Source organism: Lepidochelys kempii, chromosome 15 (genome assembly GCF_965140285.1).
Source record: "Lepidochelys kempii isolate rLepKem1 chromosome 15, rLepKem1.hap1, whole genome shotgun sequence".
In the NCBI taxonomy this organism is placed as follows: domain Eukaryota; kingdom Metazoa; phylum Chordata; order Testudines; family Cheloniidae; genus Lepidochelys; species Lepidochelys kempii.
In genome coordinates, this window is record NC_136394.1 from 30,473,940 (window position 1) to 30,500,492 (window position 26,553).

General features: G+C 38.7%; 1 protein-coding gene across 2 annotated transcripts in view; it reads left to right on the top strand.

The window, feature by feature from the left end:
* The window catches only part of KIAA1671 (KIAA1671 ortholog), a 160,392-nt gene that overhangs the window by 36,567 nt on the left and 97,272 nt on the right, over positions 1-26,553 (top strand). Inside the window, exons 2-6 of one of the 2 annotated variants that reach the window (XM_073313248.2) lie at positions 35-176; positions 832-2,623; positions 3,722-3,815; positions 8,253-11,507; positions 12,766-12,888. In XM_073313248.2, coding sequence (XP_073169349.1) covers positions 885-2,623; positions 3,722-3,815; positions 8,253-11,507; positions 12,766-12,888 — 5,211 coding nt within the window. In that variant the 5' untranslated portion in view covers positions 35-176; positions 832-884. Of the gene's footprint in view, positions 1-34; positions 177-831; positions 2,624-3,721; positions 3,816-8,252; positions 11,508-12,765; positions 12,889-25,960; positions 26,202-26,553 lie in introns of those variants that run through there. The other variant, XM_073313250.2, reaches the window with a different exon arrangement.

Sequence of the window (26,553 nt, forward strand, 5' to 3'; positions counted from 1 at the left end):
CATTAGATTCTGAATGTCCACTCTTTATTCACAGGTCAGGTGTAGTACAGATCACTGAAGTGATTATATGTCCATGTACTTCATGAGATCTAAGGAAACTGCTCTTCAGAATGAAAAGTGTTTCAGTTTACATGCTTCTTCAGTTATATATCTATATGCAGACAATGCAAACTAGGGTAAGTGCTTTCAGAACTTGCGGGCTTTGATGCAGAAAACATTTACTTCCTATATTTTAATTGTCAGTTCTCTTAACTAGTAACAGCCAAATAAAATTTTAAGAATACCTTCACTCTTGTGCTCTCTATCTTTTCTTTGTTAAATATTATTTCCATGCTAACCCATGAGAAGACTTAAGAAAATAAGGGTTGAGGCTGTGATAGTGGAATGCAGTTCCTTTTCAATCAAGTTTCCTGATGTAAATTAATTTTTCAACATTTGAAGACATTTACTTAATTTACAGGAATCTGTAGTGCTGTCTGGCTGCCCTTTTAGGATTAGCACTATGTTCTCTGATTTTTAGGATATCAATCACTGCCGTTGTTGTTCAGTTAAAAGACAAAAATATTAAAATACAGTACATTCTCTGTGTGGAAGCAGTTCATTTGATTGTATGATGCATACTGTAAACTAGATAGCTGAAGTGCCCAACTATTTAGAAATTACAATTTAAAATTCAAACTTTTTTAATATTTAAAATTTAAAATTCTATTTAAAATTATTATTCTAGTATTATTATTTTATTATTATTATTCTATAGAATTTGAGTGAATTTCTACTTTGGTGTCTATGCTGACTGCGTATATTAACACTTACGTTTGCTTTTTTTTATAGTTTGTTCTTCCTAATTGGGTTTTTCCAGTTCTGTTGGATGTTTAACTATAGCTATGGCAACAAGAGTAGAGATCAACTCTGCTCTAGCATCCTTAACAACAATACCTGATTTAAATGAAATTACAAGTGAGGATAAAACACAACGCACCTACATCAACCCTCTTTTGGATGCAAGTAATAAGGCTGGTCTACCTTCTAATCCTTCAACACCAATAATTCTTGAAGAAAAAAACAAATTTGGGAGCACTTGGAGACCAGCAACTGTGCCTACTCCTGGATCAAGGCCAAGGCTTTCTCCAAAGCCATTTTCTAAGGATAAACCTTCAGATACTTTTGCGAATGTGAAACCTCCTGTTACAGCTCTCAAACCAAATAATTTTGTCTCCAAGTTCTCTGTGTATGGACAGCCTACTGAAGAAATGACATCTGCTAAGGTGTTAAGTGGAGATGTCCCTCTATTAGTAGATCAAAAACTAATTGAAAATGAAAGTAAAGGCAACAATGAATTAGTCACAAATGTGACCTTTTATTCCAGTCCCAGCAGAAATACTGTGATTCTTTTTGAAACAGCTAGCACTGAGAAATCCAAGGTAAATTTAACACGAGGTAAAATATCTGTTGAGGAGCATAGAACACTTGGCACTGTACAGACAAAAGAGTGGCAATGTAACGCAAAGCCTGAGATGATCTCTCAGCTATCTGTGACTTCCAGAAAACCTGAAGGTGGTCTGCATGGGCAAATAGCTTTTTCATCAGACCCCAGACCAGTCTCCTGGAATCCTCACCAATCTGATGAAAAAAACGACACATATGAAGATCCTATAGGTGAGAGAACCAAGGACGTTGCAAAATATGCCAACAGCGAGGTTGGCTTATTAACTGAAGTGCAACGAAAGCTAAACCATAGACCAGTATCTGCTGTTTTTCTGGAATCATTAAAAGATCAAAAGTGTAGCAATTTGGAAGTCTCCAAAGAAAAATCTCCAACAGAGAAATCATGGGTTAGAAAACCAAGGCCTTTGTCCATGGATCTAACTGCCAAATTTGAAAATAAAGACGTTTCTCTGTGCAGGAAAACTTGTCCATCTGATGCGATTAAGGAGAATTTACCAGGAATTCACTTCACTGACATAGACTCCCAAGAACAGTCTGAAATGAGGCCTAAAGTTGAAGAAATAGAACTGAATAAAGGTGATCCCTCTAAATCAAATCTGAAATGTAACAATGAGGACATTGACTTTCTTGATGTTAAAAACAAATCTAGTGAGCAAAACCAGAAAGTCTTTCCAGAAGATTTAGACTCATTCAGCCCAAACTATTCAAAAGACTTGATACAGATCTCTGCAAAAGATAAAAAATACCCTTGGGAAACTAAACAGAAATCTAAAGATGAACAAAATGAGAAAAAAATTGACATTGTAACTAACTTACATGGATCAGAAAAAAAGGAGATGGCTAATAACAAAAGCAAAACAATTAAAGAAGTGGAAATATTGGATCAAAAGGAAACTTCCAGAGTTTTAGTCAGTGCAAACTCTACAGATTCCTCAAAAAAAGAAAACAAGACCTTGAGGGGGAGCGTTAAAAAACACATCCGTTTGTTTGCTGGCTCAGAAAGTAGCATTACTCCAATGGATACCGAGCCTCTCCCAGCAGCCACTGAGAGGGAAAACAGAAATGTGAACATCCAACAGAGAATCAGAGAACTGACAACAGAAAATACAGATGTTAAGCCAGGAAATCTACGCAGATCACTCAAGTCACGACCACTTTCTGCAGACTTAACAAAGAAGTAAGTTACAGAAGAGATGTTTAATACTCTATTCTTTTCAAGTTTTCAATTAGTACAAATAAAAAAAAATCAGATATCACAGTTCCTCACTTGTAATCTTCAAACATACTTTTTCTTAGAATTCTGCTTAATCTGTTGCTCATAATTTATCTTGATAGTGGCTGCAAAAATATGCTGTCAGTAATATTAATTCTTGCATGCTATCTTAGCAGTCTCTCACTACTGCTTGAGTTTTATTTACATGTTTTGAAATCCAGGTATGAATAATATAGCTCACGCTGTCATGTATTTTCAAAGGTTCAAAATATAACCTGAGTTTTCATTTGTTTAATGTGCTCTTTTCACTTCCATTGTGTTAGCCTTACTATTTGCTTTTATTTTATTTTCAAAATACTTATAAATAATTTTTTGCATTTGGCACAAATTAGGGTAGACCTTTATCAGTGTCACCTCAGTGACACTATCTACTGTCAGATTTTGCGCCAGATAGGAATTTTATTTCACCTTCATATCCGGGTCTACAGATCCATGATTCTGCATCTTTTTCTGGAGGAAGCAGGGAAGCAGATGAGAGCTGTCACTTGCAGGGCAGGGCTTAAGTGCCCTCCAGCTGATGTTTTGCCTGTTTAGAACAGGCAGACACTGCAGAGATCTGTGGTGTAGAATGCTGCAATGATGAGTGTGGGATAAGAGCCTGAACCGAATAGAATTCAATGTAACAGTAAAGTTTATGCAAGAGACAGTGGGAACTTTCAACCTGTTTTTCAGTAGTCTACTAACTAAATTATGTCTTAAATTCTAGAACATTTTTTTCCAAGATAGAAAATAAAGTATATCTAGCTTGTTAACTGTAGAGAAGGCTTGGGCTTTGTCTGCTAATAGTTCAGGCATACATAAATCACTGAATCAAGATAAGATTTGTGCTCTGAAATAAAGTGATTTCTCCAATCACATTTATAAGAAATTAATTGGAGCATTTTAAAATTATATGAAAAGAAAGTGTCATATTTTGCATTTGAAAAAATGCATATTGGGCAACTAACTAAAGTTGTTTAATGTCATCCATACTTAAAAGAAATAACAAATTTTTGCAAATAGGTTTTCAAGCCCAGCATCAACCAATGAAATTAAACCTGAGAAACCTACTGAATTGAATAGTGATGTTACTAGTGAAACACAAGAAAATCAAAAGGTAAGAAAGTGGTACTTACAGACTTGGTCTTCCAAACAGAATTGTAGCTATAATTTATATAGTACTATGCTGTGTCACATACGGCTATAGAAAGCAATGAGTTAGAAACTGCCATTGTGAGTATTAAGAATAGCATAATCTTAATAAGTTTACCTGGGTAATTCCTTCTTTAGGCCACCCTGGTAATGTACAGAAATCATGTACATGTTTGTCTATAGTTTTGCACACATATATATTAACCAATGACAATAGCCTTACACATATTAACTTCTTATGAAACTTCCAAAGTGTCCTGAATTAATTCAAGCTTTTATAATATATCATTATATTAAACATGCTTTGCGTTTTTTACCAACCCCTCCTGTAACATTTAATTCTAATGGTCTATGACAACACAGGGCTACATAAAGAATCTGGAGTGTCTTATTTGGCCACTTTTAAAAACTGATGAATATATAGATAACTTAGTTTCTAAGCATAATACTTAAGTCGTGCAAAATATAACTTTTCTGCTTAAAACTATAAAATTGTTGTGTATATGAAGATTTAATATTGTTATTTTAGGCATATTTTTCCTGAGTCCCTTGATGTTTGGGCCTGGGTTTTTTTCTTATCTTATTCGGTCCTGGTTACAACACAGTAGTACTTGAAAGAAAAATGCCAATTTGATATGAGAGTCTAATGAGTTAATTTTGAAGAAGAGTAATTGAACAATGAACAAAAATCCAAACTTTACTTTAACTCTTTTGGTTAATGGGAAGCTACTCTCTTCACAAGCTGACCTAAAGTAGGACTGAATAAATTTGCTTTGCCAATTAAAAAAACTCAGGAAATCAGAAAGTTTAAAAGATTTATAAATAAATTCCACAGTATTAATTTTTTTAGTTCATTGAACTAAAACCTTTAAAAAAAAGTTTAACTGAAAATTTTAGAACTAATTTCAATGCTTTCATAGGGCAGAAAGACTTCTTCTATTTATCATCATGTACTCCCACAGTGAAAATTACTAAAATGTAGCCTTTATTGCGACAATAGATACAATCACTGAATGTAGATATTGGAAGTGTCAGACCTCCCTAAAATTGTTTTGAAAATACACATGTGCACCCCCAAATCTGTTTAACTTATTTCAGAGTAACAGCCGTGTTAGTCTGTATTCGCAAAAAGAAAAGGAGTACTTGTGGCACCTTAGAGACTAACCAGTTTATTTGAGCATGAGCTTTCGTGAGCTACAGCTCACTTCATCGGATGCATACCGTGGAAACTGCAGCAGACTTTATATACACACACAGAATATGAAACAATACCTCCTCCCACCCCACTGTCCTGCTGGTAATAGCTTATCTAAAGTGATCATCAAGTTGGGCCATTTCCAGCACAAATCCAGGTTTTCTCACCCTCCACCCCCCCCCACACAAATTCACTCTCCTGCTGGTGATAGCCCATCCAAAGTGACAACTCTCTACACAATGTGCATGATAATCAAGTTGGGCCATTTCCTGCACAAATCCAGGTTCTCTCACCCCCTCACCCCCCTCCCAAAAACCACACACACAAACTCACTATCCTGCTGGTAATAGCTCATCCAAAGTGACCACTCTCCCTACAATGTGCATGATAATCAAGGTGGGCCATTTCCAGCACAAATCCAGGTTTTCTCACCCCCCCACCCCCATACACACACAAACTCACTGTCCTGCTGGTAATAGCTCATCCAAACTGACCACTCTCCAAGTTTAAATCCAAGTTAAACCAGAACATCGGGGGGGGGGAGGAAAAAACAAGGGGAAATAGGCTACCTTGCATAATGACTTAGCCACTCCCAGTCTCTATTTAAGCCTAAATTAATAGTATCCAATTTGCAAATGAATTCCAATTCAGCAGTTTCTCGCTGGAGTCTGGATTTGAAGTTTTTTTTGTTTTAAGATAGCGACCTTCATGTCTGTGATTGCGTGACCAGAGAGATTGAAGTGTTCTCCGACTGGTTTATGAATGTTATAATTCTTGACATCTGATTTGTGTCCATTTATTCTTTTACGTAGAGACTGTCCTGTTTGTCTCTGTCTGAGACAACCGCATTTGCTCCAACCCCTCAGACAGAGACAAACACCTACAAGATCTCTGTCAAGCTTTCTTACAACTACAATACCCACCTGCGGAAGTAAAGAAACAGATTGATAGAGCCAGAAGAGTTCCCAGAAGTTACCTACTACAGGACAGGCCTAACAAAGAAAATAACAGAACGCCACTAGCCGTCACCTTCAGCCCCCAACTAAAACCCCTCCAACGCATTATTAAGGATCTACAACCTATCCTAAAGGATGACCCAACACTCTCACAAATCTTGGCAGACAGGCCAGTCCTTGCCTACACACAGCCCCGCAACCTGAAGCAAATACTCATCAACAACCACATACCACACAACAGAACCACTAACCCAGGAACTTATCCTTGCAACAAAGCCCGTTGCCAACTGTGCCCACATATCGATTCAGGGGACACCATCACAGGGCCTAATAACATCAGCCACACTATCAGAGGCTCGTTCACCTGCATATCCACCAATGTGATATATGCCATCATGTGCCCGCAATGCCCCTCTGCCATTTACATTGGTCAAACTGGACAGTCTCTACATAAAAGAATAAATGGACACAAATCAGATGTCAAGAATTATAACATTCATAAACCAGTCGGAGAACACTTCAATCTCTCTGGTCACACAATCTCACACATGAAGGTCGCTATCTTAAAACAAAAAAACTTCAAATCCAGACTCCAGCGAGAAACTGCTGAATTGGAATTCATTTGCAAATTGGATACTATTAATTTAGGCTTAAATAGAGACTGGGAGTGGCTAAGTCATTATGCAAGGTAGCCTATTTCCCCTTGTTTTTTCCTCCCCCCCCGCCCGCGATGTTCTGGTTTAACTTGGATTTAAACTTGGAGAGTGGTCAGTTTGGATGAGCTATTACCAGCAGGACAGTGAGTTTGTGTGTGTATGGGGGTGGGGGGGTGAGAAAACCTGGATTTGTGCTGGAAATGGCCCACCTTGATTATCATGCACATTGTAGGGAGAGTGGTCACTTTGGATGAGCTATTACCAGCAGGATAGTGAGTTTGTGTGTGTGGTTTTTGGGAGGGGGGTGAGGGGGTGAGAGAACCTGGATTTGTGCAGGAAATGGCCCAACTTGATTATCATGCACATTGTGTAGAGAGTTGTCACTTTGGATGGGCTATCACCAGCAGGAGAGTGAATTTGTGTGGGGGGGGTGGAGGGTGAGAGAACCTGGATTTGTGCTGGAAATGGCCCAACTTGATGATCACTTTAGATAAGCTATTACCAGCAGGACAGTAGGGTGGGAGGAGGTATTGTTTCATATTCTGTGTGTGTATATAAAGTCTGCTGCAGTTTCCACGGTATGCATCCGATGAAGTGAGCTGTAGCTCACGAAAGCTCATGCTCAGATAAACTGGTTAGTCTCTAAGGTGCCACAAGTACTCCTTTTCTGTTTAACTTAGTTTTTCTTTAACGCTACTCCTCTTAAGTTGTGAAATGTGCTCAGAATTGCTTGCCCGCCCCTCCCCACAGCCAGCAGCAGCTGTTCTTCATTATTTCCACAAACTGCAATTCCTGATTATTTTTTATTCCTAGTCATTATTAAAGTGCTCTTTGCCATAGTCTCTGTGTATCTTGAACAAGAATGAATGAATCCTTGCCACATCTTGATGAGAGAATTATTATTTCCCTTTATAAAAAGAAAAATTAAGATACAGAAAGATTGTGATTTGACCATGGTTACACAGGAAGTCAGTGGCAGAACGGGAGATGGAAGTCAGATCTCCTGAGACCTATGCCTGTGGCTCAGGCAGACCATCTATCTTTCTCCTTACTACTTTCTACTAGCAAGTTCTGACAATCATTCATGAGCCTTCCATCCCTTACTGGTTTATACCCAAGATTACTGAGGTCTCTTGCATGGCAGTATGGAGTACTAATCATTTATTCATTTAGCTAGCCAGTAATATCATTTATTTTGGGAAAAGCTGGCTTTTACAAAATATGGTATAAATATTCATATTCTACTGTATTTTGTGTGGCAGTACCTTTTCCGGAGTATAACTTGACTTGAAGTAATCACTGCAGATTAAAATATACAATGAAAGTCTGAACCCAGGAATTCTTCATGCATTTAATTTTAATTTGTTATATTAAAAACAATCAAATGGTAAGATATTCTGATGTAAAGAGGACTTATCCTAGGGTTTGCAAGTTTACCTTACACCAATATTTGAATCTGTTTGTTAGTTTTCTTAAGGAATTTGTGTGTGTGTAAAATACATACTAGGTACATAAATACATACTAGGTAGTATAATGTTGTAGTTCATTTTTTTTTTTTTAATAAACTTCTAACTGTTGAATTTTTTTGTTTAAGATTAAGGAGATGACGCCTCCTCCTGGAACAGATTGTAGTGAGACCTGTGCTATTGGGAATCAGTGGAAACCACGACAAACAGTACAAATATCAGAGAAAGCTGATCAGATAGAAAGAAAAGGAAGTTTTCTGAGAGAGAGGCAAAATGTATCTTTGCAGAGTGAAAACTCTGTGTCAGCCAAAAATAACTTTGAAAAAAAATTGAAACCCACCACTCCTGCAGAAAATGTACATGTAAAAACTGTCCGAGCCACCATGTTTGACCACAATGTCCAGAGGCATAATATTGCTGCTGGTCACCCTGTAATTGATCCTACACGAAAGCTGACTAATGAATTTGAAGGCAAATATGATGTTGTGACTTTGCTAGGCCATAACAGAAGATTTGGGATGGAAAAAAAATTACAGGAGAAAACTAGTTCAAAGAGAGAGTGTCACGGTCAGTCTGGTGTATCAGGATATGTAGCAGATGCAGAAAAATGTGGAAAAACAACTTATCTAAATGAAGACAAGAAAATTGCTCATGCAGTTCCAGTGGAAAAACATTCTTCATGTGAGAAATGTGAAAAACCCACTCCTAAGCATGTAGAGGACTCTCTAATTTACCAACGAATAGAGCCAAGATATGAAATCCTTCAGACTTTTGGTGAAAGAGCACTTAGTGAAGCTATTACAGTAGTACCTGAAGATAAAGCTGTGACACTCAAAACTAGAAAATCTTCTGTGAAAGAGAAGAGAAAACCTGATGGGAATGTCTTACATCCTGATCACCTGTGTGGGCTAGATAATAAAACTGACCCCTTGAAAGAAAGTAGTTTTATTTCAGAAACTAAAGACATGTTGGACACTTCTACAAAAAAGTTTACTTTTAGAGAACCTAAAGATGTCTTCCACAGCAAATGTACTTTCCATGAACAGATAACAGAGTCCAATAAAAATCAGAGTGAACAGGTATTTATAATTGAGAAATCATCTTATGCTGCAAACAAAAGTAAGGATTTAGGGATAGCAAATGAAAAAATGACACAACTGCATCCTGAAATGCAAAGAGAAAAGAATGATCTCTCTTGCATAAATAAAACAGAGAGTTCTAATGTGACCAAATGCTTTTCTGAGAGAGCTGGTATAAAACCAGTTAGGACAGATGGCTATGAATCCAGAGCTGATTTAGGTCAAGACGTTATTTCAACCAGTGCCAATAAACATGGGAGTCATATTTCAGTGCCTGGAAATAACCAATTGTATAAACCCTCCGTGGACCCGCATCCTAGCACAGAAGTAATAACTGCTGATAAACAGAAATCCAGAGTCTTTGGATTAAGGAAATATGCAGACTCAATTTGTGTAAGAAAAGATTTAGGGTTAGATGTTGCAGCCCTTGAAAATGAAAGAGACAAACTCAGATTAGTAGAACCAGAAGAAAAAGTCAGAAAAACTAGTAGTAGTGTTTCTGACCTTAAAATTTCAGAAAGGTGGCGAAGGAAGACCTTGCCTCAGGACTCCAGCAAGCAAGAAGAAGTTATCCCACTAACTCAAGAAAGTATCAAAAGGCTGAGTAGAACAGATTCATTGCAATTTGATGAAGGTGCAATAAAGAAGAAAAGTAAAAGAAACAAAGATGGGATAGAATCAAAGGAAGTGAACCAAACAGTTTCAATCAGTCCTGATGATTATTTGAAGAAGCAGGTTTCTCCCTTTGAACCAAAGGCAACCTATTTTGCAGTTACGTATCAGATTCCTGATAAAACAGAAAAAAGCTCTGTAAGTACTGTTAATGCAAATGAAAATAACCAAATTCCTACAGAGGTTGAAAGTGCACCAGTTACTCTGAACTCTGGTTCTTCCAGAAGGTCCAATCCTACATCTCAGCAATCCTATAAAAATGTACGGAGTATACATTGTAAAGATAAGTCCCTAGAAGCATGTGTTAACAAGCATTGGGTTAAAGAGGAAGAACAAGATATTCTAAGTTTAAAAAATATATATCCAGTGCTTGGAGAGGATGATAATAGGAGGTCTTGTGAGAGAGGGCTGGATCATACTAAAGAGAAAATTATAGATGTTGATGCTTTCCTCTTAAAACAGGGCCTGAAAAATACTATTCAACCTGACCTAAAAGGTAGTGGAGGAAAAGTCTCCTCATACCATGAGCCAAAATCCACGCTACACTTCAGGCATTTGCACAAAGACAATGAACTATTTACACAAAATATGTTTGGGGAAAAGAGTCATGATGCGTTCAGAGTAAAGACTGAAGATAGGTATAGATCTAGAGTTCTTGATATTGATGCTCTTATGGCAGAATATAAAGAGGAATCCATAAAGACCAGTAACATTCAAGAAGAAAAAGATAACCAGTTCTCTGAAGATCTGAATATGTTTTATTGGGAGAAGTCAAAGTACAAAAAGAATGTGGCTGATAAAATTCCACACAGCTATAACTGGAAAGATTGGAAGAACTTGGATCAATCTGCTAGTATCACTAAACAAGGTATCTGTGCAGAAGAACACCGCAGGCCGGAGAACTTAACTCTCCATGAAAACAGCAAAGAGAAACTGGAGTCCTGTAGCCAAGAATGGAGTAAGCAAAAGTCCAAAGATAGAAAATTCAGTCCTCCCCACTGGGGAAAGCCTAGTTCACTTTCAGATAAACTTATAAATTCACCTGCTGACACTACTGGTACCAGAAAAAAGACGTTTATTATTGATGAGGATCAAGGGAAGAATTTAACATCTAGGCTCCAAAGTGCAAAATACACAAATAACAAGGTACTGCCTGCAAATCCTATTAGTGTGGACCAAAAACTGGAAGTCAGTTTAGCTTCTAATTTCTCTCCCGATGGTGGTGGTAGCAGCGGTGGCTTATTACAGAAGAAAGTGTTCACAAAACAGCAGTTCACAGAGATGTCTGTGGATGATGACCGGCACAAAAATGTAACGAGGAGCTCTGTAAATAAGAACAAAGAGAGTGCAAACAAAACCTCACATGAGAGTGACTTTTCCAATATGAAGAGCAAAGCTGAGTGGAATGACCGTACATCTGGTTTTGGAAATGCACTGCCAGATTTAAAACGATCATACTCAGAAAAGAACCATCCTGCTAAAGCAAGAGGCAGCATGCCTCTGAGGGAAGAAGCAAAGGAAAGGAGGGACCAGCCCCAATTCAGGCAAAGCTTCCCATTGGAAAGTGAAGAAAACAGACTGAAAAAGAGGAGTGCATATCAACAAGAATCTTTCTGCCATGAAAATAAAAAGGTATTTACAAGGCAGTATTTGTTAGAGCACCTCTTATAACTGTGAAAGTGATGAAGATATTTTGTCATGATTGCTTTCAGTCTTGCTGTTTCTGTGTTAGAGCCAGATGCTTAGCTGGTGTAAACAGGGCTGGCCTTACCATGAGGCGAACTGAGGTGGCAGCCTAAGGTGCCAGACTGTGGGGGGGGGGGGGTGCCACTAGGACCCAGAGTTTCAAAGTTTTGGCCAAAGCGAGGGGGCATGAGGGGGTCATTTGAGCTCTCTGCCTCAGGTGCCAAAAATGTTGTGGGCCATCCCTGGGTGTAAATCAGCTTTGCTCCATTGATATTGGTACCAGCATAAGTGTATGCCAGGTGAGGATTTGGCTCTTTGATTCTTCTTTCTTTCTCTTTAATTTAAAAAATCATAGTATTATTCCTTATAGGGAATATGTCCTTTAAGAGTCAATACTGTAGCAGATATGTAGTATCCTTTAAAAAGTGGCAAATTACTGACTGACAATATTAAACTACAGCTTTCTTTTGATGTAGAAGTATTGTTTATAAGTTGTATTCTTAATGCTGTAGGCACTATTTGTTAAATCTTTATATTCACAGCTTTATAAGTCAATAAATGTGTTTTGAATCGGCATCTCAACTGGGCTGGGGTTTTTGCTTCAGTGAAGGGAAAAACTTATTTTATAGATGTGTTGGTACTTTCCCTCCCCCAATCTCCCCTCCAGCTACCACTTTTGTGGTCTGTTGCTCTCTAAGTGCTGGCAGAGGGAAACCTACTGAGGGTTCTCCTAACAAAAGAATTAATGACAGGTTTCAGAGTAACAGCCGTGTTAGTCTGTATTCGCAAAAAGAAAAGGAGTGCCTTGATGAAGTGAGCTGTAGCTCATGAAAGCTTATGCTCAAATTGGTTAGTCTCTAAGGTGCCACAAGTACTCCTTTTTTAAAAAAGAATTAATGTGCATCACCCGTGCAGGGGTGCTGGAACTAGGTGTGCTGGGGGTCTGGCAGCACCCGCTGGCTTGAAGTGGTTTACATCATATACAGGGTTTACAGTTTTGTTCAATAGCTTTCAGCATCCCCACTATAAAACTTTGTTCCAATGTCTCTGTGCCCATGTAAATGTTGCATAAAGTTCTTCTGCTTCAGTTAGCCTTCTTTGTTTTGTCTGCTTTGAGAACCAACTTTGAGCTTTCTCTGTAGTTCTCATATTTGAAGTAAACAAACATTTTAAAGTGGTATTTTTATGTACTCCTTTGAAACAGGACTTTGAAAAAGAATGGACCAAGCAGAATTCTGACAGATCAGGTGGGAAAGACTTGACTGTAGTTCCTATCCAGAGAAGAAGCCATAGCTTTTATAAGGACCGAAGAGCACATCACTGGACGGTAGGCTATTATTTCTTTGCATATTCCACTCATAATCAGTTGTCTTTTTTTTGTGACATTGAATTACCAACTACTCAGTATATCAGAACTTCACAGAAGCAGTAGCAAATACACTTGTAACTTCATGAGCAAAATTTTACTTCAGGGTAATGTTATTTTTCCCATGGGGTATCTTACTGCTTTCAGGTTTGTGTTAAATCACGCAATATATGTAAAGTGCATAATTAATTCCTTTCTAGATTTTAAAGGGACACTTTGCACTTTTACACCAATGTCTCATAAAATCTTGGATTATTAAAAATAAATTGGATTTTTAAATTTTTTTCATCAGTTACTCTTTGTCCCTGCTTGCCTTTATTTCTCAGCATGGACAATGAAAATCAGTTAAGTAACTTTCACTTCTGTTTGTAGTCCGTTTTAATTTCACATTTTCAGTGATACAGTATTGGTTTTTAAACACTACAGTGGTGTTTTTGTTCAAAACTGTTTTGTTGAAATTTTAAAAACAAAAGTTGTGGAAACATTTCTGTTCCTAAGTTTTTAAAACCTGTTTTTACAAAATTAAATATTGGGCCATGTTGAAGTTGTGTCCATTTAAAATAAAATGTTGTTTGATGCATATAATGCTATCAATCTAAAATTATTATAAAGTACATGTAATATAACACAAAGTATCTGTATTTGTTTGTCAACCAACTCAAGAGCATCTTTTTAAGGACTACAATGATGAGAGGAGTTTGAATTAAGAATAAAAATTAGAATACAGCAAGAAGAATGTACACAATGTAAAAATCCAGCTGACTGCTAAATTTCTATTTCTATTGCTTCATAAATTATTTTTTTTACCAGTAAGTGACTCCTGCATCATTTTTAACATGGGAACTATGTTAAACAACTAACCCTCTAATAGCACTGACAGTATTTTTTTTTTTTTAATTACAAATCTGCTTTTTCCAGAGGTTTGACACTTGACTATCTTTTTAAATAACTGGCTAAAAAAAGTTGAGATGTTCTGCCTAAGGACATCATTGTGCCGTGTTCTGTTTGGCAAATGGACAGCTGTGGGTTCCCATGCGGTCAGATGCATCTTGCACCTACTTTCTTTTCTTGAATCATTTTCTGCTACCCTGTTGTGGGGACTTATCTACCTGCAGAACTAAGTAAAATGCCAGTTGACATGCAAAAATGAGAAATTCTGTCTTGCTAAGTTGGTCAAAATAGTTTTTAATTTTGAAATTCCCCTACATGTATTTACTCTGAATTTTGCTTTTTAATCATACTAGATGTTTAGAATTGTCCTTCATAGTTTCTTATTGTATATTAAGAATATGTTCTTTCACATCTTTCTCTCCATGTTTCTTTGATAAATGTAATAAAAATGTCATGTTAGTTAAAAATTCCCATGTTTAATAACTGGAACAAAAATAGGTTGATTTTTAAAATGAGACACTTTTTTGAAAGCTGGATTAAGAAAATTAGAAATTATATACTGTGACAGGGTCAGGCCAGATGGCTACAGGAGAGTAATAGAAGGCAGATATATTAGCCCCAGGTTAAGTAGGTCCCTTTTCCCTGGGTAAGGTAAGAGGGAAGGTTCCAGAACAATCAGGAACCTTCTGGAGATAATTAAGATGACAGGCTGATTAGAACACCTGCAGCCAATCAAGAAGCTGCTAGAATCAATTAAGGCAGGCTAATCAGGGCACCTGGGTTTAAAAAGGATCTCACTTCAGTTTGTGGTGCGCATGTAAGGAGCTGGGAGCAAGAGGCACTAGGAGCTGAGAGTGAGAACGCATACTTTTGGAGGACTGAGGAGTACAAGCATTATCAGACACCAGGAGGAAGGTCCTATGAAGAGGATAAAGAAGGTGGTGGGAGGAGGCCATGGGGAAGTAGCCCAGTCAGTTGTTGCTGTCGCACAGCTGTTCCAGGAGGCACTCTAAATAGCTGCATTCCATAGGGCCCTGGGCGGGCCCAAGTTCCCCCCAAACCTCCCAACTCCTGGTCAGACACAGGAGGAGTTGACCTGGACTATGGGTTCATGAAAGCAGCCAAACTGAGGGCTGCTGTGAAGCTCCAAGGTGAGCAAATCCGCCAATAAGCGCAAGACCCACCAAGGTAGAGGAGGAACTTTGTCGCAATACATATGGGTACATGGTACTCAGATTCTCCATGTGGCTAGTATTTGATGTTCTCATTATTCCTGTTAAGCTTCCCAATGTACACCAGGCCACCCACTACCTCTTAGTGCAACAAATGCAGGATCCATCAAGAAGACTGTAAATCCATCTGATTCCACAATTTTAGGGAGCTTAACCCTCTAACTATTCTTGGTCCCTATTATATTCTCCAAGATCTCATCTGTATCATCATCATGCAGCCCTTAATCCTTTTGTATGCAGTGTTGAAACCTTTTTTATAAAATTTAAGGTCTTTACAGTTTTTCCTTTGACTTTGGAAGTCCCTGTGGCTTCGAGTTTAGTTTCTACCTGATCAAAATGGAATTCCAGGTTATTTACATATTGGTGCAATTCATCCCATGCAGGTGGCCAGCACAAGGCCAATATACTGTTCATATCCTATTTAAGGGAATACCAAGATCTGAGAACTTCAGTATCCCAGCCAGAGGTTCTAGCCTATTGCAGAAGTGGGTGGGTGAGATTCTGTGGCCTGCAGTGTGCAGGAAGTCAGACTAGATAACCATAATGGTCCCTTTCTGTCCTTAAAGTCTGTGAGTCCAAGTTTTCTATAGGCCTTGTGCTGGCCCTTTGCAGAGAGTTGAGTTTCATTCATATGATACCAGATTATAAACTTTTGAGCATAGGGTTGCAGTAGTGCTGTGAACTTTACCAAAACGTCAGTTTCAGAGAAAAGTTCCTGAAAAAACTTGCTGTGTCCTTGTCCGATTGCTTAATCAGTTTTCTGTGTTTCTTCTAATGAAGATTGTTGTCCTTACACCTTTGTGCTTGGCATCTTTGTTAATCTTTGTCTTAATTAAGCTGATTCACCTTTTTCCTTGTTTTTAACGTGGTATTCTTGTCATAATAAGATCTGTTTTAAGGGTGAAATTCTTCCTTCTCCCTCCACCAAGCTCAAGTAAAAAAGGTGTTTGTCAAGATCTAAGTGTAAGTTTGGGGAGTGAATCTCCTCCTCATCTCTCCAGCTCCCAACACCACCACTTCAGGGGCAGGCAACAGGCTAAAGCACTTCTCTGTGCACATGATGTTGAAGGTAATCAGCTACTGAATTCAGATAACTGTGGATCCAGCATCTTTCCTTTGCTCAGAAATTCAGTGCTGCTTTCTGTAGCCTACGTGCAGCTGGCACAGAAGCAACTGCTGTGGCATGTAGGAGTAGCAGAGACTTGTGTTGGGATTGTTCAGGTATCTGATATCTCCTAAAATGTCTGGCTTTGTGAGTCTCTCCAGGAGTGAGGTTTTTACTATTTGGCTGTTGGCTCCATCCAGAGAAGTGGTTTTAAGATCACTTTGTAGCATTGCATTCTTCCCAAGTGAGTAAAAGCAGCCTTTTGATACCAAGATTGCCCTTTAAACTAAGATTATAAAAGGTATAATAAAATGTAATTACTTAGTTTATGAACTGTGACCTTGTCTACATTTCTCTTTAATGAAAAGTTGCTAATTGAAATTAAAAGAGGGGAAATTTCTTGGTTAGACACACTTTGCAATTTCAGATGTCTTGGATTTTTCATTAATGAAAATCTTAGATTTTCAGCCAGTTTACTTTTCTTGAACCACATGTTATTTCTTTTTCTTCTAAGAAAGTGCTTTCACTCTGAGAAATGACTCAGTAAACATGGTATAATGAGTCCATGTTTGTTCTCAATTCCATGTTAAATGTGCTTAGTTTAGAAATCAGTTTGTGATCACCAGCCCTGCAAACTCAATGTGTGATCTGAAAATGAAGCAGAGTTATTCCCTACTTGTGCTTAATTCCCTATTAGTAAAGGTTGTGCAGGACAAATTCCACCCTAAATGACACCTGCAAAATCCCATTGTCCTCAGTAAACTTGCACAAGTGTAACCAATCAGAACTTAATAAAGAATTCTGATATACAACAAGCGAAAGTCTACACAGTCTTTTATCTGTCTTGGGTCTTCAGGGCTAACAGGATTAAAAACTAACCAATTTATTTGAGCGTAAGCTTTCGTGAGCTACAGCTCACTTCATCGGATGCATACTGTGGAAAATACAGAAGATGCTTTTATACATACAAACCATGAAAAAATGGGTGTTTACCACTACAAAAGGTTTTCTCTCTCCCCACCCCACTCTCCTGCTGGTAATAGCTTATCTAAAGTGATCACTCCCCTTACATCACTTTAGATAAGCTATTACCAGCAGGAGAGTGGGGTGGGGAGAGAGAAAACCTTTTGTAGTGGTAAACACCCATTTTTTCATGGTTTGTATGTATAAAAGCATCTTCTGTATTTTCCACAGTATGCATCCGATGAAGTGAGCTGTAGCTCACGAAAGCTTACCCTCAAATAAATTGGTTAGTCTCTAAGGTGCCACAAATACTCCTTTTCGCGAATACAGACTAACACGGCTGTTACTCTGAAAGGAGTAAAAACTGATTTTGGTATTGAAGTAAGGTAGAATTCAACTTTCCAGAAGCGGATCTGTTGAGTAGAAGTTCTTTTTACATTTCAGAGCAGAACTCTGCTTTAAATAACCTTATTCAGAGAATTGTAAGGACAAACTACCACCACTTCTAAAATAGGGGCTGAATGTTTGGTTTAATTTTTTTTTTTTTTTTTTTTTTTTGCATAAATCATCTAGACTACTAGTTGTGTCAGGAATCACAACTGACTTAAGAATGCTTCTCCATAGTCTTACAGGGCCAAATTGTAAGTTCCTTTCTCAAGTAACCTCCCATTTAAAGTCAGTAGGAGTCTGTCTGCTGGGCTGGTAAGGACTTCTGGGGGCGAAATCCCCAGAATATACTTTATCTGGAAATAGCATCTGAGGGTATGTTTATATTGCAGTTAGACACCTTTGGTCAGCCCATGACAGCTGATGCGGGTTCTTGGGGCTCACGCTAAGAGGCTGTTTAACTGCGGTGTAGATGCTTGGCTGCTGGTGGGTGCAGAGCACTCACTAATTTTTCCCTGTGGGTGCTCCAGCCCTGGATTCGGCACCGATGGCTTTGGGTTTTTAATTGCAATGTAAGCATACCCATAAGGATCCTGATTACATCGTGAGGAAGGAGAAAGGTACACTTGTTCACATCCATCAGGAGGGTACTTATTTATTCAGTATCTTAAACCAGCAGTGTGTTCGTAGTGATACTTGCCTTTTACAACACAAACACAAAAGCCCTTGGAATGTTTTCCCCATAAATTTCAAGTGTTCCACTGTATTCTGTGATAACAAAGGATTGGAAAAGTTTATAAATAATAACGAACCCCTTGCTTGCTTTTTAAAAAAAGATAATTGAATACAACACTGGATCTTGAAAAATAGTATTAGTTATTGAACTTTTATAGTGTCCCCTTACTGTGAAAACATTTGGTTGAGTAACTGCAAATGATGTATTGAAAAATGTAAATAGCTTTTAATTCATTAAGTCAATAGACACAGGCTCTCTTTTTCTCAAAAAGTCACAACTCATGATCCTCTTTCATAATCTCATGTTTGCATACCTACACTCTGTGGTAAAGATGTGGGGAGACCCAGGCTTTTAAAGTTATACCAAAGTTATACTCATTTGATACTGTGAACCATACTACCATCAGAAGATTAGAGCTCAGTATTCATTGGTCCTGTTTGTATAATACCCCCTCATGTGGTGACTAAATGCATCACATCCATTCTAAGATCCTTGTTTGTTTGTGTAATTATTGGCAAATGCAATGCATAGCTATGGATCACAGAGATCTGTTTGACTCTTTTTGACCACTAAGACAACTAAAAATCATTATCTGGATTCTTTTATGTTGTACTTTTATCAAGAAAAAAGCCAAATTAAATTACTTCTAATTATGTCTTTGAAAAGGAACTTTTTAATATGAACTCCAGAAAACTAGAAAGTCAAGTCTTAAATATTACAATGCGAGTCTCAAACTGAACTTTATAGAATGGACAAGGAAGCATCTTCCATAATTGCTTTAGGCACTGCTTTTGAGAAGGGGGTTGGAAGGATGGTAGCTGGTATCTTAAAATGCTGAGAGGTGTGGAAGGGATGGTTAGGAGTAATAACTATATTAGGGAGGTTTCAGAGTAGCAGCCGTGTTAGTCTGTATCCGCAAAAAGAAAAGGAGTACTTGTGGCACCTTAGAGACTAACAAATTTATTTGAGCATGAGCTTTTGTGAGCTACAGCTCGCTTCATCGGATGCATTCAGTGGAAAATACAGTGGGGAGATTTAAATACATAGAGAACATGAACCAATGGGTGTTACCGTACACACTGTAAGGAGAGTGATCAGGTAAGGTGAGCTGCTATTGGGGGGTGGGGACCTTTTGTAGTGATAATCAAGATGGGCCATTTCCAGCAGTTGACAAGACCGTCTGAGGAACAGTTGGGGGAGGGGGGAACGACGACGACACATGACGATGACGACCTTTTGTAGTAATAATCAAGGTGGGCCGTTTCCAGCAGTTGACAAGAACACTTCAATCTCTTCGATCACTCGATTACAGACCTAAAAGTTGCAATTCTTCAACAAAAAAACTTCAAAAACAGACTCCAACGAGAGACTGCTGAATTGGAATTTATTTGCAAACTTGGATACAATTAACTTAGGCTTGAATAGAGACTGGGAGTGGATGGGTCATTACACAAAGTAAAACTATTTCCCCATATTTATTCCCCCCCCCCATTCCTCAGACGGTCTTGTCAACTGCTGGAAATGGCCCACCTTGATTATCACTACAAAAGGCTTCCCCCACCCCACCACCCCTGCTGGTAATAGCTCACCTTAAGTGATCACTCTCCTTACAGTGTGTATGGTAACACCCATTGTTTTATGTTCTCTATGTATGTAAATCTCCCCACTGTATTTTCCACTGCATGAATCCAATGAAGTGAGCTGTAGCTCACGAAAGCTTATGCTCAAATAAATTTGTTAGTCTCTAAGGTGCCACAAGTACTCCTTTTCTTTTTATATTAGGGAGAAAAATTTGCCAGAATTTTGGAAATACATATATTTAAACAAAAAAAGTAGGGCCAATTTTGGGCCTGCTAACCTTGGTAGCATCCTAATAGCCTTCCCATTTAAACTCTTAAAACATTTGTTTTTTGGGGTAATTGGGCGAAATATAATGGTCTGTGTCAGATTAGATGGTGTAATGGTCTCTGTCATAAATATAAAGGGAAGGGTAAACCCCTTTAAAATCCCTCCTGGCCAGAAGAAAAATCCTCTCACCTGTAAAGGGTTAAGAAGCTAAAGGTAACCTTGCTGGCACCTGACCAAAATGACCAATGAGGAGACAAGATACTTTCAAAAGCTGGGAGGAGGGAGAGAAACAAAGGGTCTGTGTCTGTCTGTATGCTGCTTTTGCCAGGGATAGAACAGGAATGGAGTCTTAGAACTTAGAATCATAGAATATCAGGGTTGGAAGGGACCCCTGAAGGTCATCTAGTCCAACCCCCTGCTCGAAGCAGGACCAATTCCCAGTTAAATCATCCCAGCCAGGGCTTTGTCAAGCCTGACCTTAAAAACCTCTAAGGAAGGAGATTCTACCACTTCCCTAGGTAACGCATTCCAGTGTTTCACCACCCTCTTAGTGAAAAAGTTTTTCCTAATATCCAGTCTAAACCTCCCCCACTGCAACTTGAGACCATTACTCCTCGTTCTGTCATCTGCTACCATTGAGAACAGTCTAGAGCCATCCTCTTTGGAACCCCCTTTCAGGTAGTTGAAAGCAGCTATCAAATCCCCCCTCATTCTTCTCTTCTGCAGGCTAAACAATCCCAGCTCCCTCAGCCTCTCCTCATAAGTCATGTGTTCTAGACCCCTAATCATTTTTGTTGCCCTTCGCTGGACTCTCTCCAATTTATCCACATCCTTCTTGTAGTGTGGGGCCCAAAACTGGACACAGTACTCCAGATGAGGCCTCACCAATGTCAAATAGAGGGGAACGATCACGTCCCTCGATCTGCTGGCTATGCCCCTACTTATACATCCCAAAATGCCATTGGCCTTCTTGGCAACAAGGGCACACTGCTGACTCATATCCAGCTTCTCGTCCACTGTCACCCCTAGGTCCTTTTCCACAGAACTGCTGCCTAGCCATTCGGTCCCTAGTCTGTAGCGGTGCATTGGATTCTTCCATCCTAAGTGCAGGACCCTGCACTTATCCTTATTGAACCTCATCAGATTTCTTTTGGCCCAATCCTCCAATTTGTCTAGGTCCTTCTGTATCCTATCCCTCCCCTCCAGCGTATCTACCACTCCTCCCAGTTTAGTATCATCCGCAAATTTGCTGAGAGTGCAATCCACACCATCCTCCAGATCATTTATGAAGATATTGAACAAAACCGGCCCCAGGACCGACCCTTGGGGCACTCCACTTGATACCGGCTGCCAACTAGACATGGAGCCATTGATCACTACCCGTTGAGCCCGAAAGTCTAGCCAGCTTTCTACGCACCTTATAGTGCATTCATCCAGCCCATACTTCCTTAACTTGCTGACAAGAATACTGTGGGAGACCGTGTCAAAAGCTTTGCTAAAGTCAAGAAACAATACATCCACTGCTTTCCCTTCATCCACAGAACCAGTAATCTCATCATAAAAGGCAATTAGATTAGTCAGGCATGACCTTCCCTTGGTGAATCCATGCTGACTGTTCCTGATCACTTTCCTCTCATGCAAGTGCTTCAGGATTGATTCTTTGAGGACCTGCTCCATGATTTTTCCAGGGACTGAGGTGAGGCTGACTGGCCTGTAGTTCCCAGGATCCTCCTTCTTCCCTTTTTTAAAGATTGGCACTACATTAGCCTTTTTCCTGTCATCCGGGACTTCCCCGGTTCGCCACAAGTTTTCAAAGATAATGGCCAATGGCTCTGCAATCACAGCCGCCAATTCCTTCAGCACTCTCGGATGCAACTCGTCCGGCCCCATGGACTTGTGCACGTCCAGCTTTTCTAAATAGTCCCTAACCACCTCTATCTCCACAGAGGGCTGGCCATCTCTTCCCCATTTTGTGATGCCCAGCGCAGCAGTCTGGGAGCTGACCTTGTTAGTGAAGACAGAGGCAAAAAAAGCATTGAGTACATTAGCTTTTTCCACATCCTCTGTCACTAGGTTGCCTCCCTCATTCAGTAAGGGGCCCACACTTTCCTTGGCTTTCTTCTTGTTGCCAACATACCTGAAGAAACCCTTCTTGTTACTCTTGACATCTCTTGCTAGCTGCAGCTCCAGGTGCGATTTGGCCCTCCTGATATCATTCCTACATGCCCGAGCAATATTTTTATACTCTTCCCTGGTCATATGTCCAACCTTCCACTTCTTGTAAGCTTCTTTTTTATGTTTAAGATCCGCTAGGATTTCACCATTAAGCCAAGCTGGTCGCCTGCCATATTTACTATTCTTTCGAATACTTTTAGTAAGTAATCTAGCTAGGTATGTGTTAGATTATGATTTCTTTAAATGGCTGAGAAAAGAACTGTGCTGAATAGAATGACTTTTCCTGTCTGTCTTTTTTGTAACTTAAGGTTTTGCCTAGAGGGATTCTCTATGTTTTGAATCTAATTACTCTGTAAGGTATCTACCATCCTCATTTTACAGAGGTGATTCCTTTACTTCTGTTAAAAGTCTTCTTGTAAGAAAACTGAATGCTTTTTCATTGTTCTCAGATCCAAGGGTTTGGGTCTGTGGTCACCTGTGCAAATTGGTGAGGATTTTTACCAAACCTTCCCCAGGAAGTGGGGTGCAAGGTTTGGGAGGATTTTGGGGGGGAAGACGTGTCCATACTACGTTTCCCAGTAAACCCAGTTAAAGTTTGGTGGTGGCAGGAAATCCAGGGTCAAAGGATAAAATTAATTTGTACCTTGGGGAAGTTTAAACCTAAGCTGGTGAAAGTAAGCTTAGGAGGTTTTTCATGCAGGTCCCCACATCTGTACCCTAGAGTTCAGAGTGGGGAAGGAACCTTGACAGTCTCGTTTAGCATTAAACTTTATGAATATATTGTACATGGTTTTCACAACATTCTGCTACTGCTGCTTGAACCTGAGGAGCTTGCACTTACCTATACTAATTCGACTTCTGGACCCTCCTAAAGTGAGAAACTGTGGAGGTTTTTTGTTGTGCATTAGTTTTGTAATAGCTTTGAACTGCAATGAATAAGTAAAACTATTTCCCCTTGTTTATTTCACCTCCTACTGTTCTTGTCAACTGCTGGAAATGGCCCACCTTGATTATCACTACAAAAGGCCCCCCCCCACCCCGCTCTCCTGCTGGTAAGAAGAAAAGGAGGACTTGTGGCACCTTAGAGACTAACCAATTTATTTGAGCATGAGCTTTTGTGTGAGCTGTAGCTCACGAAAGCTTATGCTCAAATAAATTGGTTAGTCTCTAAGGTGCCATAAGTACTCCCTTTTCTTTTTGCAAATACAGACTGACACGGCTGTTACGCTGAAACCTGCTGGTAATAGCTCACCTTTCCTGATCACTCTTGTTATAGTCTGTCTGGTAAGACCCATTGTCTCATGTTCTCTGCGTATATAAAATCTCCCCAGTGTATTTTCCACTGTATGCATCTGATGAAGTGAGCTGTAGCTCACGAAAGCTTATGCTCTAATAAATTTGTTAGTCTCTAAGGTGCCACAAGTCCTCCTTTTCTTTTTACAAGCTCTCCAGGGTTTGTGTGTGATCTTTTTCATCATGTCACCTCTGGTTCAAGTGCTGAGGAAATACATGTTTGCTAACTTTGTTGATAGTAACTTCTTCCTTGTTTTACTTAGCATTTCCATGGAGCTTTTCTCTCTGTATTTTTTCAGATATTTCTCTAAAATTATAGTTTGCATAATCTTTTATCTAAATCAGCTCTAGCTTCTACCTGTATAGTTAGAAAGGTATGGAACTTTGATTTGTTGATACATATAATATAAAAATTATTTTGATAAAGATGTTGCTGGTTACTTTTGTCTTCATTTTTCTTTGATTTTTATTAGAATATATTGCTCAAATAAAGGGTGAATCTGAAGCAAAGTAATCTAATTTACGGGCCCTCTTCTTATCTGTAGTGTAAGAGGAGTAGTTTGTCTGTATTTAGAGTTTTTAATTTCAGCTTTGCATGTAACTTAATCATTGGCAAAACAGTTAATTGTAATCAGTGTAAGTTTTTTGCATCTGCCTATGAAATAAGGAAAGTGATTCATGCAGCAAATTATTACTTTTTAAAGAAGATTTAGTTGGTTAGAACTTCCATACTAGAGAATTACAGCAATGGTCTGAGATCTACTGTTTTAATTTAGAAACTCCAGAGCAGAGTGTTTGTACCACTTTTGATTATCTGTATGGATCTCTAACCTCTGTTTTCTAGCATGACATCCTCTTGACATCCTCTTCTGAGCAAGGGTCAACTGTAAACAGCAGCAATTTACTGCAGTGAGAGTCACTTAGCTTGCAGAAAATTCAGTTTCTGATGAGATGTATATGTTGTATTATAGGGATTCCTCCAAGTTGCTTTATTTCTGGTAATTTAGTGTGTACAGTGCATAAACTACAAGGATTGAGATATGAAACAAAGCAAAATGTTTCCTTACAACTCTTGTACAGAATACTCTGAACCCTTGTCTTTTCATATTCTTTTGATGTCAGTATAGGTTTGTGATCCTTGCTGTAGAGCAACTTGTTGTTTTTGGGAAACAACTGTTACATACACAATCAGATCTTAAATACAGCCACTTACTGCAGTTTTCTTCGCACTAAAACTCCCATCTGTATTCTAACATAGCATGTTTTTTTCTTCCTTTTCCTCTTGAATCTATCTTGTAATTGGTAAATACAGAACAAATTTATTATATTGGAACAAATTAAATAATTTTAGGATTAAGAAAATTTCTACTAAGGGGATAAGGGAAAAGGTCTAATTTTAGTGGATAAACTAGTTTCCCATCTGTATTTCATTAGCAACTTCCCCTGCCCCGTTTTAAAGATTAAAAGAGCAGTTTGGATCAGTCTTGCAAAATCAGAACAATTTCCCAGCTCTGCCACAAAAATGCACTTGTTTGTTCTTATGGTGGTAATGCAAAAACTGGTGATATTTTACTCACCCATCCAAAATCCAAGTGTCTCAAGCAAAGAAGTAGATGTGAGTAGACGTTTGCAAGGCTGTCTCATGCCATGCTCAGTGATCCCTCTAGTCCACCTCTCTGAATAATGGAGCATCAGTAACTCTTCCTGAAGAGGGCTTTGAAGGAAGTGTAAAGTAGAGCTGGGAATCCCCTCTTGTGCAGGCTCCTGTCTATTGGTTCCCCTCCCTACTTTAAAAAAGGGCATAAGACAGATATGTAGAAAATTGTTGGGAATTAATCGTTCCTGCTCTCGCTGTTCCTTGACTTAACTCAGCTTTAGTGAGGAGAAATGTGCTTACCATTTACTTTTGCATTTCTAGAACTACTGACTGAAAACGCTAATTAATAACTTCCAGTATCCAATCTTTTTTTCCTTTTTTGGTAGCGTTGGCTTGCTGATGCTGGCAGTGATCCAGTAGTATGCAAAAAGATACATTGTGGAATCTGAGTGCCCATTTTCTCACTCAAAGGAGCATTTTTTATCTTAAAAGCATGGTCTTCTCTTACCTGCATTTCATACAGCACAGGAAAAATAAGGTCAGCTAGCAATCCAAACCACTACTGTGGCATTAATAGCATTGTATAACCTGAGCCTCTTAAACAGCATGCTTTTAGGTTTTTTCCCCCTTCAAAATGAAGTTTTTATTCTTGTGAGGAGAAATCCAAACTACTGTTACTAATTCTAGGCTAACACTTGTGCTGTGAGTTAACTATATCAGAAAAGTTCCAGCAGTTAGATGCTAATAACAAGTGATGAGTCATCTATCTGACTTCAGTAGCTCAGCTGCTGCTTAAAAGTAGCTGCTATGCTGGTTAAAGGCACAGTGCTCCATATGTACTTCATATCCTATTAAGCAGATCTTGTAAATTATTCATGTGGCCTTTAATGTGTTTGGTCTACTTTTAAGTTCTGTTGGAGGAAGGGGAAGCCTCACTCTCGGAGGAAAACAGAAACCAACAAAGATGGTGTTGCAGTAACTATGTGCTTTGAAAGAATGGAGTATTATTACTGTCCGAGTTTGTTAAAGTCACTTCGGTATCTGTGGGTGAGTGGATTCTTTAGTTTAATCATTTGGTGCTTAGTTTTGACAATTTAATTTCCAAAAACTTCCCCATCAAATACTAAGCTGTAGAGAACAGTTACTCTCCAGTCTATCTGAAAAGTAACATTTCATGTTCTGGGGGAGATCTCTGTTTATTTTATTTGAAAATTTGGTTTCTTAATTGGAAATTAAAAGATAAAATAAGACATTATATGCATTAAATGCATTATATTCTGAATCATTACAATAAGACATTTTAATGCTTTAGTAATAGAATTTACCTCTTGTTTGTCTAAGATTGAAACTATCAATGAATATAGTTTTGCATATTGAATATTCATAAACATTCCTCCCT